At 44.7% G+C, this 23,405-nt stretch overlaps 1 protein-coding gene across 1 annotated transcript in view; it reads right to left on the bottom strand.

Annotated features, from left to right (window-relative positions):
• Positions 1-1,916: 1,916 nt before the first annotated feature.
• Positions 1,917-23,405, bottom strand: part of LRRK2 (leucine rich repeat kinase 2) — a 200,790-nt gene continuing 179,301 nt past the window's right edge. The window contains 6 exon segments of the mRNA XM_075345138.1: positions 1,917-2,274; positions 4,720-4,850; positions 5,578-5,637; positions 11,867-12,072; positions 17,355-17,507; positions 22,081-22,265. Of these exon segments, the coding sequence (XP_075201253.1) occupies positions 4,729-4,850; positions 5,578-5,637; positions 11,867-12,072; positions 17,355-17,507; positions 22,081-22,265 (726 nt within the window). The 3' untranslated portion in view covers positions 1,917-2,274; positions 4,720-4,728.

The following is a 23,405-nucleotide window of genomic DNA, read 5'->3' as shown; positions in this document are numbered from 1 at the left end:
TAGATGGACTTAGGTCTTTTTTCAACCTATGTAACTATGTATAGGGTCCCCCCATATTATGATACCAGCACAGATAAAGCATATGACTATAGGCTGCAGCCCCCAGCCGTGCGCTTATCTTGGCTGTGCATCAAAATAAGAGGAACCGCAAGGAACTTTTTTTTTCAATTATTTAAATATAAACTTAAAAAAACAGCATGCGGTCCCTACAATTTTGATACCAAACCATGATAAAGCCCAACAGCTGGGAGCTGGTATTCTTGGGGTGGGGAGACCCATGGTTATTGGAAGCCCCCAGCATAAAACAAGAAACTTTATCTGTGTGTGCTGGTATCATAATATGGGGGAACCCTACAACAATTTTTATTTTTATACTATGCTAGACGCATGCAGCGTCTGTGATTGGAAGCAGTCAGCTGCCATTAAGGGTGGAGACGCGTCTGACTACAACCAATCACAGATGCCAGTGGGCTGGGAAAGCAGTGCATATGAATGAGTAATAGGCGGCCTACTCCTATTCCCGTATCCCTTCTACAACCATTTTTAATCACCAGATTCTGGTCCCCATAGTCTTATATGTGGACCGGCGTCCGGACAGATATCGGGGGATCAATTCTGGGCCAGAAGCAGATTTTTTTTTTACAATCCGGTTAAGCTGGTGTCACACATAACGACGACGACAACGACGTCGCTGCTACGTCACCATTTTCTGTGACGTTGCAGCGATGTCCCGTCGCTGTCGCTGTGTGTGACATCCAGCAACGACCTGGCCCCTGCTGTAAGGTCGCCGGTCGTTGCTGAATGTCCAGCTTCATTTTTTGGTCGTCACTCTCCCGCTGTGACACACACATCGCTGTGTGTGACAGCGAGAGAGCGAAGAAATGAAGCGAGCAGAGGGAGCAGGAGCCGGCGTCTGGCAGCTGCGGTAAGCTGTAACCAGCGTAAACATCGGGTAACCAAGGGAAGACCTTTCCCTAGTTACCCGATATTTACCTTCGTTACCGGCCTCCGCTCTTGCTGCCAGACGTCGGCTCCTGCACTGTGACATGTGGCTGCAGTACACATCGGGTAATTAACCCGATGTATACTGTAGCAAGGAGAGCAAGGAGCCAGCGCTAAGCAGTGCGCGCGGCTCCCTGCTCTCTGCACTGTGACATGTAGCTGCAGCACACATCGGGTTAATTAACCCGATGTGTACTGTACCTAGGAGAGCAAGGAGCCAGCGCTAAGCGCGGCTCCCTGCTCTCTGCACATGTAGTACAGCGACGTTATGATCGCTGCTTCTGCTGTGTTTGACAGCTAAGCAGCGATCATAACAGCGACTTACAAGGTCGCTGTTACGTCACCGAAAATGGTGACGTAACAGCGACGTCGTTGTCGCTGTCGCTTAGTGTGACACCAGCTTTAGGTCCACTGGTCCTGGTTATCTGTGAGTCTGCTCATCACTAGTAAGGACCCGGATTCCAGCAATGTGAAACTTATTGGGCTGCTTGCTGCAGTTGTGCTAAAATCACTGTTTTAATTGCTGTGGATCAAAAAGTACTATGAATGCTGAGCACACCAATGATTGACAGCTTTCTGTGTACACTGTACACTAGCAGAAAGTAGTCAATGAGTGGTGAGGGCGAGGTTATACAGCGCGCATGAACATGGAGGACTACATGGCAGCAGGTTAACTAGTCCTCTAATCATAATCTCCTGCTGCTAAAAGTGATTGCATCAAAACTACAGTAAGTAGGCCAGTAAGCAAAACATCGCTGAAATCAGGGTCTCTGTCCTACATGAGGCTGCTCTCAGATTACCTGGTGCAGATTCTCTTTAAGTTGTAGGTTAGATAACCAACTTACAAAAGTAAAAAAAAACAAAAGATACAAAACTCAAATCGAGGTAAATTTATAAAGATATAGTTTATTCCCAACCAAAAATACATTTTTCACAAAGTAACAGCTATTTTTTTATTTTCATACATAAAATGCACTAAAACTGCACAATGAAATATAAAAAAATATCTGGAGAATATATCAGAAGTATATATTGATATTTACATACATATTGTACATGCATAAAATAATGTATATATAAAATAAATCAATCTGAAGATGTATACATTATGAAAAGACACTGAAGTGCACAATATTCAATGTGATGACCAGTGTTTTTGTGTCCGTACACAGTAGCTCTCCAGGAGCAGTAGAGGGTAGCATGCAGTCATGTCAAGGCTCTCATCAAAGGCAAAGACGTTGATAGGTGCATCAATGGTGAATTGTAATTCTACTGATAAAAGAGAAAACATTTGATATAACTAGTGACCATAAAACTGTAAGTAAACGTGTTATTTTGGTTATAAATTACTATTTTATTAAAAACAGAAAAAGTGTATAATACTTCAGCCCCATTCTATTGAACAAAGCAGCCACCTGACAAGGTATCATTTAATGGGGTTGTTTGGTGAAAACAAGTCATGACCTATCTGGGACCCGCATGGATTGACAGAGAACTTTGGTTTTTGGTTTTTCTTTTACCCCCGGCAGGGCACTTATCCCTATTAAAATGGAGCTGCAGTGCACATACCCGACCATCACTCCATTCATTCTCTATCGGGCTGCTGGAGAAAGCCAAGCACAGCGCTTAGCTGCACCATAGGAAAATAAAGCAGCAGCAATAAAGAAAGCGCACTGCTGCTCCATTCTAGAAGGGTGTCCCCTTCTGCTGAATCTTACCCCCCCACAATCAATAAGTTATCACCTATCCCGTGAATAAGTGATAACTTATTTTCACCAGACAAGCCGTATAACACTTCCCTCTCAAGTTTCCCCTTTCATTTTTAATTCCGCTTATTTAAAGATCCATAACTTTTATTTTTCTGTCGATAAAGCCATATGAGGGCACAGAAGAGCGCATCTCCCTGCCAGCGCACCTTGAATGCCGCTGTCAAGAGATTGACAGCGGCATTTAAAAGGTTAACAACAGCAGGCAGAGTGGTCTTATAATAATTCATGAATAATTCAGCCTTTATCTGCAGGGGAGATGACAAATGAGGTGCATAATACAATATTGCAGTATATAGTAAAAATCATGGTCTCATATGAACATCAGCCACAGGCTAGACTTCATAGGGGCACAGCCATGGCAGACCTCGACTGCTACGACAACCCATTAGACAAAACAATCACTGATCTCAGGGAGACCAGCCAGAGAAAAATCACTGCCAGCAGCCAACGAGGGCGCTCAACACAGTGAAATCCTAGGTGCATTGCCCCCTGGGATCAATCACTGATCTCGAGGAGACCAGCCAGAGAACACACTGCCAGCAGCCAACGGGGGCGCTCAATACAGTGAAATCCTAGGTGCATTGCCCCCTGACCTTGGTACTCCCCTTGTCATATCTTTAAACTTGTCAAAGAGTTGGATATTGACTAAAAGGGCCACTTAATATGGTGGTTATGGTGGTCTCCTAAAAATAGCCACTCCTTGGCTAGGTCCTTCCCGGAGGGATATCTGGCTAGTTTCTGTGTCGAGACTCCTAACAGAGGCTCCATGGAATTTTTTGATTTACGACAACCCATTAACATGCCACCATCGTGTTGTGGGAAGTCAATGGGCATATGGAATGTTGCTTCTCCAGACTGTGCAATGTAAAAGCTGCTGACACATATTAATAGTGGTATTAAAGGAATTAGTAACAGGCAGCGCTCAGCTCCACTTGCTGCTGTCAGAAGATGATACAGGCTGTGCATACAGTGTCTACTGGAAATGATGCATGCTCAGCTCCTGAGCTTGCATCAAAGATGGGGAACCTGGTATATGACATAGTACATCATATGTCAGAAAGGGATTAAATTTGGGCAGCCTGGTGACATAATTTTTAATAAAAGAACATTTAATCTTTTTGATTGTGGTAATATAACCATGTCGAGATTAAAAAAGTACCTGAATCAGCTCAGATCCTAATTTTTCCACGTAAATGAATATCACCTTACACTCTTTGCAGCATTTACTATCAGTTCTGCACCACTCTGGCTTTTCTCTGCTGTGTGTAATTCCAGTCTAAATTTATATATGCTAGATATCCTGCATTAATATTTTCATTTATGCTTATTGATCATAGCTGGAACCACTGTATAATAAAATATATACACTTACAAACACACCCTTTTATCTTATTATTACTTATATCGTTCACCTTTGACTAGTGCTCCTTTGCTTTATTTTTATATACTTCATTCACTTACTCATCCTTACTTCCTACATGCCCATCTACATAGAGTCATCCTTTGGGTCCTCCTTGCTGCCCTGCCAATTTTTCCTTTGGTCAGGCTCTTAACCTTGTATGGATTCCTTGTACTGTACTTTTTAGATGTTTTTATTTATTAAGTTGCTGACTTTATGTGTGGTCTTAGTCATGCTTCTCCTGTTAGGGTCTTTACTAGTGTTGAGCGGACCCGAACTGTAAAAGCCTGGATCCGCGCGGTTTCAGGGTCCCGGGAATCCGGCTCTACGATCTCTCTCCCCCCACCCGGATTCGCTCCCCATTGACTTACATTGGTTCGGATCTGGACTTCTTTCACAACCCACGACGGATCCGCCGGTCCCGGATTATCAGCAATCCGCTCAGCTCTAGTCTTTACGCCTCTTTGAGTAGTTACAGGCTATGTGAATGTAAGGCATATTGGACCGCTGAATGACTTATACAGTATATACTTTTCTATAATCACTTACCACTGTCTTTCAGTCTAGTGATAATCCTCTTGCTTTCTCTGCTAGTTCCTGTCTTATTTCATTATGCTTCTTAAGGTTTTGGACCTCATGAGGAAGGTTCATATCCCACGCAGAAAGAAATGACTGCATCTCTGAAATACCGGAAAACATGTCAAATGTCTAGAATTGTATTAAACATTACCACAAAATCCCATATACCGAGAATCTGTGGTGTAGGCCTTTGAATACAAAACTAAAGTTTTCACTTGATTTGAGTGAAATTTTGCATGGCCCATCTTTAACACCAGACTAAAAATACTGCAAACATTAAAAACACAAAATCTCCCCCCTTCAAGACACACATTTTCTGCATTTTATATATAGATTCACATATTAGATCTCTGATCAGTGTGAGGTGATTACGGATCGTTATAGTACTAAGGACTGTAGGGAGGGAGAGATTTATCTCCCTCTCTCCTCCGTAGCCAGCTATTGCCATTCTCGCACTGCACTCGCAGTACAACAGTGTAATGCGAGTGCAGTGCGATATTTCTCTTGCCCCATTCACTTGAATGGGTGCGAGAGAAAGAGTCTCGCATTACACCCGCAGCATGCTGCTTTTGTTTTCTCGGTCCGATTAGGGCTGAGAAAATAATCGCTCATGTGTGCTGACACACAGGCTAGAATTGGTCCGAGTGGAATGCAATGTTTTATCGCACTCCACTCGCACCGTTTTTCTCGCCGTGTGTCTTAGGCCTAACAAAGTCTTATCATGACCTAAAGGCTCTTTAAAAGGTAAAACCAATAAAAGCATCCTATTATTTTATCTTAATGTTAAACAATAAAAGGGAATAAATGGTTCATAAAACAGACATTTACCTTTATGTGGTGATGAACGGCATCCTAACACTAGCACAACATTCTTTACACTTCCCTTGTCTAGAAAAAAAAAATAAATAAAAAAAAAATAAGAAAGACAGACATGTTCCATTGCAGAATAAGGTTCACATGTCCTGTAATAATCCATTGGAACAGTTCCTGCAGAGATCTGTTGGCAAAGAAGGGAATTTTGTTTACTTACCGTAAATTCCTTTTCTTCTAGCTCGTATTGGGAGACCCAGACAATTGGGTGTATAGCTTCTGCCTCCGGAGGCCACACAAAGTATTACACTTTAAAAAGTGTAACCCCTCCCCTCTGCCTATACACCCTCTCGTGCATCACGGGCTCCTCAGTTTTGGTGCAAAAGCAGGAAGGAGGAAACTTATAAATTGGTCTAAGGTAAATTCAATCCGAAGGATGTTCGGAGAACTGAAAACCATGAACCAAAAGAAACGATTCAACATGAACAACATGTGTACATAAAAGAACAAACAGCCCGAAGGGAACAGGGGCGGGTGCTGGGTCTCCCAATAGGAGCTAGAAGAAAAGGAATTTATGGTAAGTAAACAAAATTCCCTTCTTCTTTGTCGCTCCATTGAGAGACCCAGACAATTGGGACGTCCAAAAGCAGTCCATGGGTGGGTAAAAGAATACCTCAATAAAAAGAGCCGAAACAGCCCCCTCTTATAGGTGGGCAACCGCCGCCTGAAGGACTCGCCTACCAGACTGGCGTCTGCCGAAGCATAGGTATGCACCTGATAGTGTTTCGTGAAAGTGTGCAGACTAGACCACGTCGCTGCCTGACACACCTGCTGAGCCGTAGCCCGGTGCCGCAATGCCCAGGACACACCCACGGCTCTGGTAGAATGGGCTTTCAGCCCCAAAGGAAGCGGAAGCCCAGAAGAACGGCAGGCTTCAAGAATCGGTTCCTTGATCCACCGAGCCAAGGTTGACTTGGAAGCCTGCGAACCCTTACGCTGGCCAGCGACAAGGACAAAGAGCGCATCAGAACGGCGCAGGGGCGCCGTGCGAGCCACGTAGAACCGGAGTGCTCTCACCAGATCTAATGAGTGCAAATCCTTTTCACATTGGTGAACCGGATTAGGGCAAAATGAAGGTAAGGAGATATCCTGATTGAGATGAAAAGGAGATGCCACCTTAGGGAGAAATTCCGGAACAGGACGCAGAACCACCTTATCCTGGTGAAAAACCAGGAAGGGTGCTTTGCATGACAGCGCTGCCAGCTCCGACACTCTACGGAGCGATGTAACTGCCACTAGAAATGCCACCTTCTGCGAAAGACGTGATAAAGAGACATCCCGCAGCGGCTCGAAAGGTGGTTTCTGAAGAGCCGTTAGCACCTTGTTAAGGTCCCAGCGGACGCTTGTAAGGTGGGACTATGTGGCAAACTCCCTGCAGGAACTTGCGGACCTGCGGAAGCCTGGCTAAACGCTCTTGAAAAATACGGATAGCGCCGATACTTGTCCCTTGAGAGAGCCGAGAGACAAACCCTTGTCCATTCTGGATTGAAGGAATGAAAGAAAAGTGGGTAAGGCAAAAGGCCAGGGAGCAAAACCATTATCAGAGCACCAGGATAAGATGATCCTCCAAGACCTGTGATAGATCTTGGCGGACGTTGGTTTCCTAGCCTGTCTCATGGTGGCAATGACATCTTGAGATAACCCTGAGAACGCTAGGAGCCAGGACTCAATGGCCACACAGTCAGGTTGAGGGCCACAGAATTCAGATGGAAAAACGGCCCTTGTGACAGCAAGTCTGGGCGGTCTGGGAGCGCCCACGGTTGACCCACCGTGAGATGCCACAGATCCGGGTACCACAACCGCCTCGGCCAATCTGGAGCGACGAGATTGGCGCGACGACAGTCGGACCTGATTTTGCGCAGCACTCTGGGCAGCATCGCCTTAGGGGGAAATACATAAGGCAGTCGAAACTGCGACCAATCCTGAACTAATGCGTCCGCCGCCAGAGCTCTGTGATCTTGAGACCGTGCCATGAATGCCGGGACTTTGTTGTTGTGCCGTGACGCCATGAGATCGACGTCCGGCGTTCCCCAGCGGCGACAGATCTCTCTAAACACGTCTGGGTGAAGAGACCATTCCCCCGCATCCATGCCCTGACGACTGAGAAAGTCTGCTTCCCAGTTTTCTACGCCCGGGATGTGAACTGCGGAGATGGTGGAGGCTGTGGCCTCCGCCCACAGCAGAATCCGCCGGACTTCCTGGAAGGCTTGACGGCTGCGCGTGCCGCCCTGGTGGGTGATGTACGCTACCGCCGTGGCGTTGTCCGACTGTATGCGGATCTGCCTGCCCTCCAGCCACCGATGGAATGCCTTTAGGGCTAGATACACTGCCCTTATCTCCAGAACATTGATCTGAAGGGAGGACTCTGCCGGAGTCCAGGTTCCCTGAGCCCTGTGGTGGAGAAAAACCGCTCCCCACCCTGACAGACTCGCGTCCGTCGTGACCACAGCCCAGGATGGGGGCAGGAAGGACTTTCCCTGCGACAGAGAAGTGGGAAGAAGCCACCACTGAAGAGAGGTTTTGGCTGCAAGGGAAAGAGAAGTTCCTGTCGAGGGACGTCGACCTCCTGTCCCATTTGCGGAGAATGTCCCATTGGAGTGGGCGCAGATGAAACTGCGCGAAGGGGACTGCCTCCATTGCTGCCACCATCTTCCCCAGGAAGTGCATGAGGCGCCTCAAGGGGTGTGACTGGCCCCGAAGAAGAGATTGCGCCCCTGTCTGCAGCGAAAGCGGTTTGTCCAGCGGTAGCTTGACTATCGCTGAGAGAGTAGGAAACTCCATCCCGAGGTAAGTCAGTGATTGGGTCGGTGTCAACTTGGACTTTGGGAAATTGATGATCCACCCGAACCGCTGGAGTCTCCAGAGCGACGGTCAGGCTGTGTTGACACGCCACCCGGGAGGGTGCCCTGACTAGATCGTCTAAGTAAGGGATCACCGAGTGGCCCTGAGAGTGTAGGGCCGCCACAACGGATGCCATGACCTTGGTGAAGACCCGTTGGGCTGTCGCCAGGCCGAAAGGCAGTGCCACGAACTGAAGGTGTTCGTCCCCGATGGCGAAACGCAGGAAGCGTTGATGCTCGGGTGCGATCGGCACATGGAGATAAGCATCCTTGATGTCGATTGATGCTAGGAAGTCTCATTGTGACATCGAAGCGATGACCGAGCGGAGAGATTCCATCCGAAACCTTCTGGTGCTCACATGCCTGTTGAGCAGTTTGAGGTCCAGAACGGGACGGAATGATCCGTCCTTCTTTGGCACCACGAACAAGCTGGAGTAGAAACCGTGACCATGTTCCTGAGGGGGAACGGGGTTTCACCACTCCCTCTGACTTCAGGACGCCCACAGCCTGAAAAAGTGCGCCGGCCCGATGGGGGCGGAGATGTTCTGAAGAAACGAGTCGGAGGACGAGAGCTGAACTCTATCCTGTAACCGTGAGACATCCGTAGCTGAGGTCTCTTCGGTTTGGACTGGGGTAAGGACGAGTCCTTTCCCTTGGATTCCTTAATAATTTCATCCAATCGCTCGCCAAACAATCGGTCGCCAGAAAACGGCAAACTGGTTAAGAACTTCTTGGAAGCAGAGTCTGCCTTCCATTCGCGTAGCCACATGGCCCTGCGGACTGCCACCGAATTAGCGGATGCTACCGCTGTACGGCTAGCAGAGTCCAGGACGGCGTTCATGGCGTAGGACGAAAAAGCCGACGCCTGAGAAGTCAAAGACGCAACTTGCGGAGCAGAGGTACGTGTGACCGCATTAATCTCAGACAGACAAGCTGAGATAGCTTGGAGTGCCCACACGGCTGCAAAGGCCGGGGCAAAAGACGCGCCTGTGGCTTCATAGATGGATTTCACCAGGAGCTCTATCTGCCTGTCAGTGGCATCCTTGAGCGATGAGCCATCTGCAACTGATACTACAGATCTAGCCGCCAGTCTAGAGACTGGAGGATCCACCTTGGGACATTGAGCCCAACCCTTAACTACGTCAGAGGGGAAGGGGTAACGTGTGTCATTAAGGCGCTTAGTAAAGCGCTTGTCCGGAAAAGCTCTGTGCTTTTGGACAGCATCTCTGAAGTTAGAGTGATCGAAAAACGCACTCCGTGTACGTTTGGGAAACCTAAACTGGTGTTTCTCCTGCTGCAAAGCCGACTCCTCTATAGGTGGAGTTGGGGGAGAAAGATCTAGCACCTGGTTGATGGACGCTATAAGGTTATTTACTATGGCGTCCCCTTCAGGTGTATCAAGATTGAGAGCAACGTCAGGATCAGAGCCCTGAGTTGCGACGTCCGCCTCATCCTCCAGAGAGTCCTCAAGCTGAGACCCCGAGCAGCGTGAGGAAGTCGGGGAATATTCCCAGCGAGCCCGCTTAGCCGGTCTGGGACTGTGGTCCGTGCCGGAGTCCTCCACGTGAGACCTAGGGGCCACCCCGGGAGCACCTGCGGCGCAGACCGAGAGGGGCCTGGAGGTGATGATCCAACAGTGCCCGGGGCCTGTGTAAGGACCGATCTGGACTGCAAGGCTGCTAGTAGCTTAGCAGACCATTTGTCCATAGACTGAGCCATGGATTGTGAAAGCGACTCAGAGAGTTTCTCAGCAAAAACTGCAAACTCTGTCCCTGCCACCTGGACAGGGGAAGCAGGCGGGACCGAGCATTGCTCACAGTGAGGGTAGGTGGAACCTGCAGGTAACATAGCCGCACAAGAGGTACAGGTTGCAAAATAACCCTTTGCCTTAGCGTCCTTGCTCCTTGTGGACGACATGCTGTTGTCTCCTAGGAGAGTGATCACTGAGGGTATATTGCCAAAAGCAAAACAACTCAGCCGAACAGAGAAAATATATACAAATATATATATATATACTTCGGCACCCTAGGGGGACCAGCACCGGGTGACCGGTGTGGCTTACCGACCGCCCAAAGCGGTGTGTGTCCACCAGATTCCCTGCCTTGGGTCTCCCAGAGCTGCAGGGCTCGTTCCTGAAATCCTCCACCGGCAGAATGTTGTTGTAAAAATGGCTGCCGGAGCTCTCAGGGGAGGAGGGAGCCGTGGGCGGCGACTAGAAAAGTGCGGGAATCTGGTGCCCCACAGTGATCAGTGAGGGGGGGGAGGAAACCTAAAGTATGCTCCAGCCCTCACTGCCGACGTCAGGTCGACCGTCCCGCCCTTACCCCTGACTGGCAGGCCCGGGGGCGGGAGTTATGGTACTAGGCCGCATGAAGCCGGGGACTAAATTTAATACCGCGGCCGACAAACAGGCGCGGTCGGCGCGGAAGTCCCGGTCGTCACAAAACCAGCAGCAGCTGCAGCGTCTGTGAGACAAGCGCTCCATGCACCGTCCCCATGGGGACACAGAGTACCTTTAGATGCAGGGCCCTGTCCCTGATGATACAAAGTCTCCTGTCCGGCAGATTCCCTCAGGGGCTGCGGAGGGAGCCCGGTCCCAGTGAATGGATGACCGGTTAGGATCCCACTTCTCCCAGAGCCTCTAAGGGATGGTGAAGGAAAACGGCATGTGGCTCCAGCCTCTGTACCCGCAATGGGTACCTCAACCTTAACAGCACCGCCGACTTAGTGGGGTGAGAAGGTAGCATGCCGGGAGCCCTGTGGGGGCCCTCTTTTCTTCCAACCGATAAAATCAGCAGCTGCTGCTGACTAAAATGGGAGCATGAGTGGATGTGTACCTCCTTCCACACAAAGCATAAAACTGAGGAGCCCGTGATGCACGGGAGGGTGTATAGGCAGAGGGGAGGGGTTACACTTTTTAAAGTGTAATACTTTGTGTGGCCTCCGGAGGCAGAAGCTATACACCCAATTGTCTGGGTCTCCCAATGGAGCGACAAAGAAATGATTTCTGCTGTATCCATTTTTTTTTAACATGGGACTCTATGGAGAATGGATCAGTTAAAAGGACTGCTATTTATCTTTCATTTGAAAGGGATCCAGTAAGAAAAAAAAAAAAAGAGATCCTTTAGAAATGAAAGAAAATAGGATGACTAAATAGCAATCCGTTAATGGATTCCCATGTTAAAAAAACAGATCCGGCAGACATTAGTTATTTAAAAATGGACAAATATTTTTTGATGATTACAGGACATGTGAATGCAGTCTAACAGTATATTTGAAAAGCTAGAACATTACAAATCAGATCTGCAATAGTCCGTGTTCCAGCAAATATTAGTTTTGTAAGTCAAATATGCTTTAACTATAAAAATAGAAATAAAATGAAGCCTTCTTCTCTAGTCTACATCTACCTAGTTGAGAAGGAGCCATGCAGCGAATAGAGTCACAGAAACTAGAGATGATTCTTATTGGGCGTCGTGTGGATAAGTCAATAAGCAGGATGTGTCCTCCACCAGTTCCAACCCAAAGAGCGGTATTTTTCTGTAAAAACAGCGTTTTAACTCGAGCACTATAAGCATCTTCTTTATTTAATTTTCTCTGCTTTGCAATTTCTTCTCTAAAACATAAAAACATAAGTTGTCAAACGTTCATTCTTGTACACAAACGTCTCCAGTTTCATGGCGGGTTTCCATGAGTAAAATACATGTAATTCACATAAAACAACAATTCTAGCGCATATTTTCTTAGAACTCTATATTGAGACATTACTCATTCCTACTAGATATCTATGAATAAATGGACAACACAATCTGATAGTCAGCACTGATGGGACAGTATATAAAAATCAATCAGCTGTCAATTTATTCACACATTTTGGTTACATCCCCAATATAACTAATCTACAAAATCAGCTAGGTAAATATTGTATTTACCATCATGTAAGGGAGAAAAAGTATGATCTTAACAATGATCAATAACACTGATCAACAAAGATTTTGTTACACGAGTACTGTTGGTTGTTCTTAAGCATTTTTGTGTGCCAGTTCCGAATCTGCAATAAGAATTTTCCTACCTTTACCAATTTTCCATAATTTGTTGTTTTTTTTTCCAATAAATTCAGCTTACAATGCCCCTTCATAAATTAATTTAGCTTTTTAGGTGCTGGGATCTTAAGAATTTGCACACTTTGGGGTTTCACAAGCTACATATCAAAAAGCTTCATTGCCTCACTGTCCTTTCTGAATTGCTAAGTTATCGTTTACTTTAAACTGTGATTATACTACATTTACTTTTAATTCTGTTTTGTTCCAAAGAACATTCAGTTATACACATTACGTGGTTGTACAAACCACCCCAACAACATTTGCTATATTTCTGGGGGTGACTTTAAAATCACAGGGAAGAAGCATAACACCGTATTTTCAGTGCAAAATTGGAGATCAAGAAAAACATGTTTGTTGCTCATATTGTGTTACCCTTCTCACAAGTTGGCTCTATGGTAAACCATGGCACGTGGCATATACTGTTCCAATGGTCCCACTCCACCAACGTCTTGGATCTTGGATCCGGAAGGAGATTCAGATGCTGATATGGTTGAAAAAGAAGCTGATCCAGAAGATCATGATTTTCTAGACCATGAATCTGGAAAACCTCACAAAGTAAACTAGCTTTATCTAAATGATTTAGTTTGTGATCTCACCCTATCCAAAAGTCAGTCGGAACTTTTGGCTTTGAGGCTTAAACAGGGGTGGGATTCAAATTTTTAACAACAGGTTCTCTGTAAATCCCGCCCATTTGAAAACCACACCCACTCTATAACCACACCCATTTTGTTAGCCACACCCATTTTCACGCACTTTCCTCAACCAAAAAGTACAACGTAATTTAAAGTAAATTCTCCTTCCCCTCCTATACCTTCACTCTCCTGTCCAGCACCAGATGTTCCCGTCACTGTCAGTCACATTGTATTAAATGATTTGTCTACAGTTTTTAAAAATTATTACTAAAGGAGCCCTGCTAAAATTGGAACGGACGACTTTCCCCATACAGATCCCATCCCATGTGGTCTTTTTCCCCTGCAGATCCCATCCCATTATGGCCTCTTTTCCCCTGCAGATCCCATCCCATTATGGCCTCTTTCCCCTGCAGATCCCATCCCATTATGGCCTCTTTCCCCTGCAGATCACATCCCATTATGGCCTCTTTCCCCCTGCAGATCCCATCCCATATGCTCCTTCTCCCCTGCAGATCCCATCCCATATGCTCCTTCTCCCCTGCAGATCTCATCCCATATGCTCCTGCTCCCTTGCAGATCCTGTCCCATATGGCCCCTCTCCCCATATAGTTCCCATCTTATGCGGCTCCTCTCCCTGCTCCCCTGCATCTTCGGCTCACTGAGCGCTTACCTTCTCCAAGCACCGGTCGCCTCTCCTCCGCGGCACTCAGCACACTGACGCTGACAGACGGCAGAAGGAGTAGCTACCTCCCTCACACTGCTGTCACCTCTCTGCTGCGTCAGCGCGTCGCTACACGCCGGGTCAGGGAGCAGACAGGCTCTACTGAACCTGGAAGTGCGGCGCGTAGGTACGGAGATTCATTTGTGCTAGTGTCTTAAAGAGACACTAACACAAATGAATACAGGGAACCAGATCGCCAGAGCTGTTTCTTGCCGATTCGGGGAACCAGCTGCAATTTAAACAACCGGTTCTGCAGAACCGGACAGAACCGGCTGAATCCCACCCCTGGGCTTAAAGACTGGCGCTTACTCATGCAGCAGACAAAATACATTCATTCTATTATAAATTCAAAACTTTAAATGCGTGTTACTCAAAATGCCTGCATAATAGAAACATTCTGAAAACAGATTTGGAATCGGGGATCAAATTACCATGTGACACTGCCTATTTCATGTATTTAACACAAACAAAGGTACATTTGGTAGTCCAATGTAATTTATAGGGTCACTGTAAACTGCAGTTATTGAACAGAACACACTGTAGCTAGGCTGATAAGAATTACTAGCCTAAAAACTATCACAAAACCAGATATTGTACCGTAATGGTCACCATCTGCCAATACCAGTAAACATGCAATCAAACTGGTGACTCTGTTCACATGTCCATTTACCTCTTCCTTTTCTCGGTTCTATTTAGAACGAATGGAACAGAAATAGAATTGGCGTCCTGTACATTCCTTTGTCAAACAGAGGCAGAGGGGCCCCATTTCTGCTTTACGATATAGTTGTGACTGTGGGACTTTTTTTTTTCCCTTTTCCAAACAAATAATAAATGAAAAGCAGACTGACCCCATATACACCCCCATTATTAAGGGCTTGTTCACATGCTGCAATTTTGCCTTGTTTTTCTGCATAAAAAATACAGCGCTTTACAGTACAAGCAAATTGGATAAGACCTTTAAAATCTTATGCACATAATGGCTATTTTTTCCTTGGGGATCTGAAGCATCAAAGCTTTTTTCAAACCTGCAGCGTGTTAATTCTTTTAGCTTTTTTTGTAGTGTTTTTTCACCCATTCAAATGAATGAGAATGAATGTAAATCAAAAGCTTAAAATAGATGTAAAAATCACATTTTAGGTTAAGTTCACACAGTGCGTTTTCCGCGGCGTTTTTGCGCATTTTTTGGGTGTGTTTTTGCTCAGAAAACGCTGTGACATTGCTTCCCAAGCAAAGTCTATGAGTTTTCATTTTTGCTGCCTGCACACAGCGTTTTTTTTAGCTGCATTTTTGTGTTGCACACAAAAACGCAGCATGTCAACTATTTTTGCGTTTTTCACTGCGTTTTCCACTTAATGAGTTCAATGAGATGTTCAAAAATGCAATGAAAAACGCAAATTGCAACTATAGCTGCGTTTTAGTGCATTTCTATGACTAAAAACGCAGCTATAAACGCAAGGGGTGGGCAGTAAAGTGACATGTACAGGAAGAGGATTCCTTCTGTTGTCAGTAAACACAGAAGCGTGAATCCTCCCGGTACCGCCACCGCTGAGTCCACCTCCCATCCTGTGCATGTCAGCTCCCGTGCGGCGCCATGTACGGGCAGGAGATGGAGGCAGCTGTGAAATCAAAAGTGAACAGCAGGAAAAAAAAATGTCATACTCACCTGTCTGCAAACTCCCGGTGCCATGTCAGTTCCCAGCTCCTCTCCAGATACCGCCGCTCCGGCTGTGTGCAGTGTCCCCGGGCACGTCCGATGGCTGCAGGACCTGGCGATGGATCACCTGATGCGGTCACCTGAGGTGTCAGCTGATCGTAAGTCTCGCGGTGACGCTGGCGCCCGGCTGGCTTCACCTATCAGCTGATGCCGTTGAATTAATTCATCACTGATTACCGGCAGCTCCTGCAGCAATCGGACAGGATCAGACTCCTGTCCGCTCGCTCCAGGAGCTGCCGGTAATCAGCACATAGCACATAAGTATTTTTTTTTATTTTTTTTTTGCACTGATGCATCAGCTGATTGTATAAACGGCTTTTATACAATCAGCTGATGTGTGATGTGATTCACATCCTAGAACCTGACACATCATCTGATCGCTTTGCCTTCCAGTAAACCGATCAGATGATATTGGATCCGGATTGGACGGCGCGGGACCCTTGACCCAGGATTACTGCGGAGGGGGGTTCTTAATTTCAATAAAGATGGAGTCACTAATTGTGTTTTATTTCTAATAAAAATATTTTTCTGTGTGGTGTGTTTTTTTTAATCTTTACTAGAAAATCATAGTGGCCATGTCTAATATTGGCGTGACACCATGAATTTCAGGCTTAGGGCTGGCTGATAATATACAGCTAGCCCTAACCCCATTATTACCCAGCAAGCCACCCGTCACCAGGGCAGCTGGAAGAGTTGGATACAGCGCCAGAAGATGGCGCTTTTATGAAAGTGCCATTTTCAGGGGTGGCTGCGGACTGCAATTCGCAGCGGGGGTGCCCAAAAAGCATGGGCACCCTGCACTGCAGATTCCAATCCACAGCTGCCTAGTTGTACCTGGCTGGATTCAAAAATTGGGCGAAGCTCACGTCATTTTTTTTTTTTTTTTTTTTTTTTTTTTTAATTATTTCATGAAATTCATGAAATAATAAAAAAAAAAAAAAAAAAAACAAAAAAAAAGGCTTCCCTATATTTTTGGTTCCCAGCCGGGTACAAATAGGCAGCTGGGGGTTGGGGGCAGCCCGTACCTGCCTGCTATACCTGGCTAGCATTCAAAAATATGGCGAAGCCCATGTCATTTTTTGGGGGGGCAAAACACTCCTGCATACAGTCCTGGATGGAGGATGCTGAGCCTTGTAGTTCTGCAGCTACTGTCTGCTCTCCTGCATACACTATTGGATGGAGTATGCTGAGCCTTGTAGTTCTGCTCACCCTGCCTCTCCCTCCAACATACAGTCCTGGATGGAGCATGCTGAGCCTTGTAGTTCTGCAGCTGTCTGCTCTCCTGCATACACTAGTGGAGAATGAAGAACATATTGAAGAAGGAAATGACAGACTTTTTTTTTCTTTTTTTTCTTCAACAATCTTTAATGGCATTGTTCACTGATAATAAACGCATAAAACCGCAGTGAGCAAAAACGCAGCAAAATACAGCAAAAAACGCAACAAATCGCTGTAAAACGCACCCGCGTTTTTTTGCCGCGGCTGCGTTTGTGCGTTTTTTTTCTGCAAAAACACACAAAAACGCAGCGAAAAAAAACGCAGTGTGTGAACCTAGCCTTAGGTAGCTTTTTTCTTGTTAACATTTAGTTTTTTATCACAGAAAAAGCTCAATGTATGCACGTAGCTTAATTCCCCTCATCAGTTCCGTTTCTCTGCTCTAAATGGAACAAAGGGAAAGCACAAATGGACATGTGAACAGATAATTGTATAGAAAAAGCAATTATTTACTTTAATAACTGGGCACAGTCAAGCACTTCACATAGTTTTTCTGTCTTTTTATCCCAAATCTCCACATAGGGGCTGTATTTTTTTGCCACATAGATGTACTTGTCAACTGCAATAGATGTGATATTTGCATCACTCATTGATCCATGTGAAAACCTGGAAAGAAAAACAAAACACTTCAAACCATGAAGCCAACATGATGATTGGGCCAAGAAAGTAAATAAAAACGCAAAGTGTGCACTTAACTACAAATAATTACCGTGAGTAATAGTGCTCCCAGAACATGATTTTCTTAGATATGCATCATGTGCAGGACCCTTCCCCATAGCCGCTTTATTTAGAATTTGGAGGCTTAAAGGGGTTGTTTTCTCATCACTTAAAATGGGTAAAATTGTAAACTGCTTGTAAAAACAAACACCTTTGTAATTTATTTGTTATTAATCTTTTTTTTTTTTTACTACTTGGTGCCTAAGTTACAGGCCACCAGTATGGTCTATCATCAGCAGCTGGTTTCCTAGGCAAGGAGTACAGCACTTACAAGCTCTTTGTACATACTGTATAAGACATCCTGCAAAAACAAAGTCCCTACACAGATACACCGCTAAAAGTACAATCACAAAAACCCGGGAAAAAAAAAATATATATATATATAACTGGTCATTAACCCATCCAATCTCTGTTGTGTTTTGATTTGTACCAATCCTTCTTACAAGAGCCATAACTTATTTTTTATTCACATAGCCACATGAGAGCTTGTTTATTGCAGGACGAATTGTACTTTTACGTGAGACCATTCAATTTATCATGTAATGCACTGATATCGCTTGATGCAAGGTGAGGTTTTAATATTAGATTTGGGACAGTCCCTATCTGAGTACATGAGTACACCTTGTCACGGTGGAATGACTTTATGCATTTTTTAAAATAAAAAACAGTGTGTTATTTATGTCATGTTCACTATATGGTAAAACTGACCTGGCAGTAGGATTTGCTAGGTCAATATGAGTGCGCAGATAAAAAAAAAAAAAAAAAAAAAAAAAAGATATTTTTTTTTAAGTGGTTAAAAAAAAAATATGGAAATTTGTATAAATTATTTTTACCTCTGTTACCAGTTTCCGAGACGCGTAATTACATTTTCACGTGTAAAAAAAGTGCACAATAATTTCAGGGATCTTTTATTTACCACGTTCACTATTTGGTAAAACTGACATGTCAATATGATGCCTCACATAGGTACGAGTTCGTAGATGCCAAACATGTATACTTTTACCTAAGGAATGTCCCCCAAGAATAGTGCTTTTGTTGACATTTTCCGAGCTCCTGTAGTATTCTAATTTTTTGGGATATGGGGCTCAGTGATGGCTTATTTTTTGCGTCTTGAGCTATCGTTTGTAATTATACCACGTTTATCTCAATGGGAAGTTTTGATCTCCTGTTATGGATGCGGCGACCAAGAAATGTAATTTTGTAGTTTGGAATTTTTCTTCTCACCACGCTGTGTACCGATCACATTGAAAAATTTTATGTTTTGATAAATCGAGCATTTCTGAACACGGCAATACCAAATCTATGTAATTTTTTAATTGTTTTATTTTCAATGGGGCGAAAGGGGGGTGATTTGAACTTAGGTTTTTTTAATTTATTTTTTATTTAAAAAATATTTTATTTAATCTGATTTTCTTTTTTTTTTTTTTTAATTTACTAGTCCTCCTAGGGACCTTTATCACTGCACAGTCTGAACACTTCTAATGGTCAGAGCGATACTGCTGCATCGCTCTGATCAGCAGAAACGCTATTTTCCTGGAGTGTCGGCGTGCTGTCAGCTCTCACAGGATGCAAGTCATGGTAGCGTCAGGGGTTATTAGCTGACCCCACACTACCACGGCAACACCATGGCATGCCGTGATCGCATCATAGGGCGGCTGATGGCGGTGGGGCACAGTGCGATCCCTTGCCACAGGAGTTTAAATTACGCTGTCAAATTTTGACAACTCAACCTAAGTGGTTAGCAGGCACACATCTGATTAGGTCAGCAGATATGTGTGGGGATTATCACCAGCTCACTGCCCAAGGCTGCAATATACAGGGGGGAGGTGACCTTGGATGTGTATATATATATGTCCAAGGTTGTGAAGGGGTTAAAGTGAATCAGTCACCAGGTTTTTGCTATCTCATCTGGAAACAGCATAATGTAGAAGGTACTAAACGACTGCAGATCAGTAAATAGGCATAAGATTGGTCATGTAGTGCTGCAGGTTGGGAGGTGGAAATGAACCCTTACAGTCTGTGAACTAATTTTGCAGTTCTGAAATTAATAGGTTTGCCCAGCCTTAGTGTACAAGTCTGCATTTCACTGTGTGACTGCAGACTTGTGAATCCTCACATCACGCACACTGCGAGGATTCATCAGTTCCAGCACCAGGAGTGGACAGTCATGTGACCATAAGTATGCGAGTTAAATACTTCTAGCCACAAAACTGGTTCAATACAATAGTATTGAGCGAGGTCACGCCCCTCTAGTCAGAACATATGAAAATAACATACTTGCAGTCACGTGCCCACTGCTCCCGGCTCAGACACCGGTATATCTTCACTACGCACAGTGTGAGAATTCACAAGTTGGCAGTCACAGAGTAACTGCAGACTTGTAGCCTAATGCGGGCCTCACATGAGACAATCTATCGTGCGATATGTCGTCGGGGGTCACGGTTTTCGTGACGCACATCTGGCATCGTTCACGACGTCGTCTCGTGTGACACCTAAGAGCGACTCTTAATCAGTTGTAAATCGTGTATCGTGTACACGTCGCTCATTTTTAAAAAATCATTTAATCTTATTTGCGCAAATTGTTCATCATACCCGGGGCAGCACACATCGCTCCTTGTGACACCCAGAGAACGATGAACACAGCTTACTTGCATCACGCAGTTCCCGCCGGCTATGCGGAAGGAAGGAGGTTGTTTACATCCCACTCATCTCCGCCCCTCCGCTTCTATTGGGCGGCCGCTGTGTGATGTCGCAGTGACGCTGAACAACCCACACCTTTCAAGAAGTGGATGTTCGCCGCCCACAGCGACGTCGCTCAGCAGGTAAGTACGTGTGACGGGGGTTTAACGACTTTGTGCGACATGGGTAGCGATTTGCCCGTGATGCACAAACGACGGGGGCAGATACGATCGCTCGTGCGATCGCACGATAGATCGTATCGTGTGACGCCCGCATAAGTCCACACATTCCCTTTAACAGAAACCATATGAACTTTGACTTTAAGTTTCTTTGTTATTGAAGAAGAAACTAAGTAACTGTAAAGCAAGCATAGTTTAGCAAAGGGAAGTATTTGCTGTTCTGTTATTTTATACTGATTTTGTTGTAAAACAGATTGAAGGCTTCTAGGCAACTTTTAAGGCATATTATGCTATTTGTTTCCAATTCAACTATTAACCTCTCACGTTCACATGTATAGAAAACATAATTGGGAATCCAAAAGGAAAAAACACAGTTCTAAATGAGAATTATAAGAAACCGTGGTAAGAGAAAGGGGATGAGATTAAGAGAGAAAGAAAGCATCAGTATCCATGGTCAAGGAAAGGGAAGAAGCAGACCAACAATTGGACGTGGGGCCACTAAATATAATTTCAAGATACCTTTATCCTTTCCAATTTCTGTAGCTCTTGATTTGGATTATTATCGCTCACTGATAGAAGTAGGCTTAGGCCTAGTGCAGTTTTAGATGGGTCCTACTATGAGGAGAACCGTTGGGGAACCAGGACTTGCAGCAGTAAAATGCATGTTAAGAAAAGGTTTCCAAAAGGAAGAAATAGTTAAAAAATAATAAACCGGGTCTCCATCAGGACAGCGACACATGTGATGACACTGCAGGCAATCACTGAAGAACAGTACATTATCACCTCCAAATATGTCCCTTGCAGGTTAACAGCATTCTAAAGCTGCCCAGCCACCGCACTAAAAGTGCGACTATCAGGAGGAGACCTGGCTTGTCACTGCTCAGTACACAATGAGCGACAGCTGTAAGCACGCCCTGGTAAACTGACTGACAGCTGGCTCTGCACTGATCCGCTGCAGTGACGGCTGCCCATCAAGGTGACAGAGCAGGGTTCGAGCTGCTGCTGTCTGTGTACTGAGCGGTGACTGAAGCTGTGCTGGGAAGCTTCTGACTGAAAGCTGGAGGCTGCTGGGAGAAGGCTAATTTCCTCCCAGTAGCCGGGCTTTCAGTGTGGCAACCATGCAGCTTTAGAATGTAATTAATTAGCAGATTAATGCCTTATCTGCATATTAATAGAGTTTGGGGACATGACCGGTTCCCTTTAAATTGACAGGCTGGTTAAATTAGCTGCAAACAAACATGTCTTTTATGCTGACTATATGCTGGTATGTTCTGCAAAAAAAGCTCTAGCTGTTTCACTAGGAACAAGATGTGCTTTATTTATTAAGTAACTGACACTAAATAATTGTGTATTATTACAACAGCCAAAGTGAGCCAAGAAATTAATTAAATGAAAGTTTTATTGTATAGGGCACTGCCAACAAAAAACCTGTACCTCCTGAAGAAGCTTATAAAATGAGAAATGAAAATATAAATCAGTAACCAGTAGGGGAGAGATCACAAAATGTGGGTTTCTCCATTATAAATAAGTACCACAATTAACAAAAATTAACACAAGTTCATTTGCAACATGAAAAATAGATTGAAATTTAGACTTGGACTCACGGCATGGCATTTTTGGTTTCAATAGTCTTCTGAACGGAAAAATCATTAGTAAGGAATAAGATTTTTGTTCCACAAATTCCCCATACAGCAGTCTTCTCTGAGGAATATGTTGATTCACACAAGCACATGACTGGTGTGCTGATGTCTCCCACATTAAGAGTCTTCATAGGAGTAACATTACTGCTCTAGGATAAAAGTAATAGTTTTAATAATAGAATCCTTCCAAGCAATGCAAACAACATGCAATATTCAAACACTGGACAAAAAAAAGGAACAGGGCAGTTTATAAAACTAAACATTTAGATCTGATAAAATGACCTGATAGAAGCTTTAACTTGTAACATGTATCTATCAATCCTGCTATAGCCCCACATTCTATTTGTGTGTCTAAATTCTGCCTTTAACTTGGATGCAAAAATAGCCATAGATTGGTCTGGAGACCAAAAGGGAAGCACCATGAAGAGGCCTTCACAAGGTAACGAGAGAGTGTTCCAGGAGTCGTTTTTCATCACAACGTCTGGCCGCATGCTGCTTGTGTTACTGTGAGCAGCCTACATGGCTTCAACATGCAACCATGGCTTACAGCATCTCTGGACATCGAGCACATCTGGGAAGTCATTAGCCAGCAAATGCAAAGGGAGCTGTCAGCAGTGGACCTTGAGTGGCCAAGTGCAATCAGCGTGGCAAAACACTCCTTAGACAACCATTAATAAGTTCACTGATAACATCCCTTGGGGTGTAAGTGCGTTCATTTCTGCATGTGACGCTCATACTCTATACAGAATAAATAGAGATCTTTTTCAAATTTAGTTTCCATTTTTTTTCCTTATTTGTATATCACTAGCATGTTTATCCAGCCTGTGATGACACAAATTCCACAACTGTTCCATCTAGGTGTGTAGCTCCAATGTTGAAAAACATCTTTAAAGAGCATCTGTCACTGTAATTCACAATACAAATTGATTAAATAGTTCTCATAGACCTGATGAGGCAGCTGTTCATACTTTGAAAGGTTTTATTATCCCAATATTAAAATGAATGTTTTCGTAATCCAGCTAGGGCTCCAGTCAAAATGCATAAATTAATATCAAGAGGGAAAATGTCAAGAAGGATTATATAGCCATTTTGATGTGCATTATTAGAAAAAGTATAACAATCTCATTAGAGATGTATTTATTAAAGCACCACTCCAGCGTTTTGTTGTTTTCTTCAGCGTTGGAGTGGCGCTTTAAATGTAAGCCCGTGCCCCGTCTTATTCTCACCTGCCACAATCTTCATCCTCTTCTGTATTGCTCTGAAGTTACATTAAAAGTACTCAGTGCAAC

This window comes from Anomaloglossus baeobatrachus, chromosome 4, assembly GCF_048569485.1.
Source record: "Anomaloglossus baeobatrachus isolate aAnoBae1 chromosome 4, aAnoBae1.hap1, whole genome shotgun sequence".
NCBI lineage: Eukaryota > Metazoa > Chordata > Amphibia > Anura > Aromobatidae > Anomaloglossus > Anomaloglossus baeobatrachus.
This window is presented reverse-complemented; position numbering and strand designations above follow the sequence as displayed.